At 45.0% G+C, this 3180-nt stretch overlaps 1 protein-coding gene across 1 annotated transcript in view; it reads left to right on the top strand.

The window, feature by feature from the left end:
- LOC110542594 (gastrokine-1) overlaps positions 1–888 on the top strand; it is a 5649-nt gene extending 4761 nt beyond the window's left edge. The window contains exons 5-6 of the mRNA XM_060383281.1: positions 1–52; positions 791–888. The exon at positions 1–52 is cut by the window's left edge and continues 90 nt beyond it. Coding sequence (XP_060239264.1) covers positions 1–52; positions 791–888 — 150 coding nt within the window. The remainder of the gene's footprint in view (positions 53–790) is intronic.
- Positions 889–3180: the final 2292 nt, after the last annotated feature.

The following is a 3180-nucleotide window of genomic DNA, read 5'->3' as shown; positions in this document are numbered from 1 at the left end:
ATTGCTGGCATGTGCCACGGCATCCCAACCTACGTGGCCGAGGAGATTCCAGGTGTGTACCCCCTAATGCTGCACACCCCAAGTCACTGACGGTGGAGCCATCAGACTCCCTAACATGTAGCCACAGATGGACCAATCACATGAGGTTGATCATCAGAGCAGACACTTGATTCGTGCTTGCTCCACATCAGACCGTTGTCCGTGCTTCAAAAGTGGTAGTTTGTAAGCTCCGCACAGCAGTCTTAGTAGAATCCACAGGTTCTACTATTAGTCTTGATTTAGGGCAACTGAGGCAAAGAGAAAGTTTGCAAAGCCCTTTTCTGGGTCAATCCAAGCATTTTGGATCAGGTTCTATGCCTTCAGCTTTATAGAATACTAGCTTCCTTGGGTGGGCAGGATCTAGGGTGAACTCCAGATGTGTTCAAAGGAAGCGTGGATGGCTAAATGAAAGGAGAATGCCAATAAAATCTATTGACTTTCTGTAGTGCCAATACGTGACTCCTTGGCATTCAGAGAACAATATCCACCAGGTTTGAGCCTAAGAGCCTAATCTAAAAGCAACTTTCCAGATCTCTGAACTGAGAGTGAGAGAGAAAGATAGACAGACGGACAGACAGAAAAGAGAAACAGAGACAGTGATAGACAGAGAAACAAAGAGACTGAGATGGTAGAGAGGGAGAGAGAGAGATTGAAATTAGTGTATAGTTTGGAAATTATGTGATGCTCTTCAGGGTTCCCAAAGCTTCCCAGGACAGGTGCCACTGATCCCAACTCTTTTTCTTCTCACCAGGACCCAACCAGCCCTTCTACTCACAGAAGTGCTACACAGCTAACATACTCTGGATTCTGCGGCTGTCCTTCTGTGGCACATCAACAGAAACATACTAGATGTCACTGTGGATTTGCTCATTAGAAGAGCAAAACGTGGCCATTGTGATACCTAATTATGAGGCTGTTCCCTGAGCGTTATGATTAGCTTCTTTAAGGCTCAATAAACTCACCTGGCACCACATACAGCTCGTACTGACGTTCCTCATGATTTCTATGGAAGCATAATGTAGCATATGTTAGGTCCTCCTGCCAGCCAGTCTTCAAGACCTCTGCCCTATAGAGGGGCTTCAGATACTGCAGCCCCAGAAGTAACATCATAACCAAGGAGATGATGCTGGGAATGAGAGACCAGAACCACACTTCTGCTGACACTGAGAGCTTCAGGCTGCCTGTCTTTTCTCAGGACTGCACATCTCCCCTCTGTAAACTCTGCTTCCTTTCATCTGAAGGTAGCCCTTGCTCTATTTGTAGGACAGGATGATGAGACCAGAAAGTCAGCCTCAGTCTTCACATTTATGTCTTCCCAGTTCAAGAAATATTACCTAAAGTTGACTCCCACTTCATATTCCCTTGACCATATTTGGTTCAATAATCCACAACCTCCATTCCTTGACAGACCAAGAATGAGATCACATGGTACCCAAGCACACAGGTCTCCACTGAAGGAAAAAGATCTGGGAGAAAATAGACTCCCCCACTGAAGGAAAAAGATCTGGGAGAAAATAGACTCCCAGCAGTGTGTATTATAATAGGCACTTGAACGTCATTTTGAAAGTTGCCCCCATGTATTTTTGTTCAGTTCCTAGAAGTCACCAGAGAATTCCTGCTCTGTCCCTAATAAGCAAGGCATCAATTCCCAGCACTTAGAAATCAGTGCTCACCGGGAAGAAGTTGTAATAATTATCTTCATTATGTTGCAGTTTCAACACTTTTTGCACATTAGTGATATTTCTGAAATATTCTGGAGCCCCTAAAGGCAAAAACCTGTCAAAGATCCATCAAAGATGAAAGTTGTAGGGGATGGAGAGGTGGCTCAGTGGTGAAGAACACTTGCTGCTCTTCTGGATAACCCTGGCCCAATTCTCAGTACCCACATGGCAGCTCACAACCGTCCTAACTCGAGTTCCAGGATAATCCAAAGCCACCTTCTGGCTTCTACATGCACTAGGCATGCATGTGGTGTACTGACATGTGGTGTACTGGCAAGACACCCATACACACTAAACATAAAGAGGAATTTTAATGAGGGAAAATACACCATTTCTAAAGTAAAAATAAAGATACTAGTATCACAAATCACTAAAATAGAAAACAAATATACAATACTGAAGGGTTGGACAGAACCCTTTTAGGTCTGTTTTACATAGTTAGCTTTTAACTTAGCCTGGTTACTGTGAGCCCTGGGCTGCTTCTTACACAAACCTATTCAATACTGTTCATTGAGAGAGCACACATGGATTTTGGAAATGTGATCTTTGTCAGCATCACAAACTAAGCCTTATGTCCTTTATGCTTATTGTGAGGATCATCAAAGGCCAGAGAGTTTTAGGACACAAACACACACACACACACACACACAAGATCTATGCCTGCCCAGAGCCTCTGATTCCTTTAGCTAACCACACATGAAGGCCAAATCGACAATGCTGCCTTTCATGCTCCAGGAAAGCAAATGGCCCCTCCCTCCTCCATTAATTCATCCCATGGAAATTGCTCAAGAAACAGTGAAATTCAGTCCAGACATCTCTCCAGCAATTTGCTACAAATCTCCTATGGAAGAAATACAGGGAAGGGAACTTCCCACATAGAAACTCATCCCTTCCTGCCCCTTACCCACAAGGCCCATCTGACCCATGTCAGACCTCGGACACACTGGCACAGCCCTTCCCTTCCCACTGCAGATAGTGTGAAATTAAGCAAATTAGGTAAATTAGGCAAGGCTGGAGTAAAACACTGCTTCCTAAGTAGGTTCAGAACCCTACCAACCACATCAGTCAGCAATTAAAGCCATCATGGAATCTTAGCAGCATTCAAGAGTAGGTATTTTCTAGCTGGCTGTGGTCAGCTAGCCAGGAGCTGCCACACTGAAGAAGGGGATGGCTGAACGTCTCTATTTTGAGCCATGAGACAACCACACCTCAGAGAGAAGCCCTTCTTAGGGTACAGACAGGGAGCATGGTCAGCCTTTACAATTGCATCTCAAATCTCTGCATCACATCCACCATCCTGTGGGCCATCCATCCTAAGCCGCATGGTCAGGCTAACATAGAGATGAGAGCAAGTGACTCTCTGTGCCCTTCTCAGGTGAGGGGCACTGAACAGTCTGCTCAAAGTTTATCAGTGGAATAG

This window comes from Meriones unguiculatus, chromosome 5, assembly GCF_030254825.1.
Source record: "Meriones unguiculatus strain TT.TT164.6M chromosome 5, Bangor_MerUng_6.1, whole genome shotgun sequence".
In the NCBI taxonomy this organism is placed as follows: Eukaryota; Metazoa; Chordata; class Mammalia; order Rodentia; family Muridae; genus Meriones; species Meriones unguiculatus.
The sequence above is the reverse complement of the archived record's forward strand: the minus strand, read 5'-3'. Positions and strand labels throughout refer to the sequence as shown.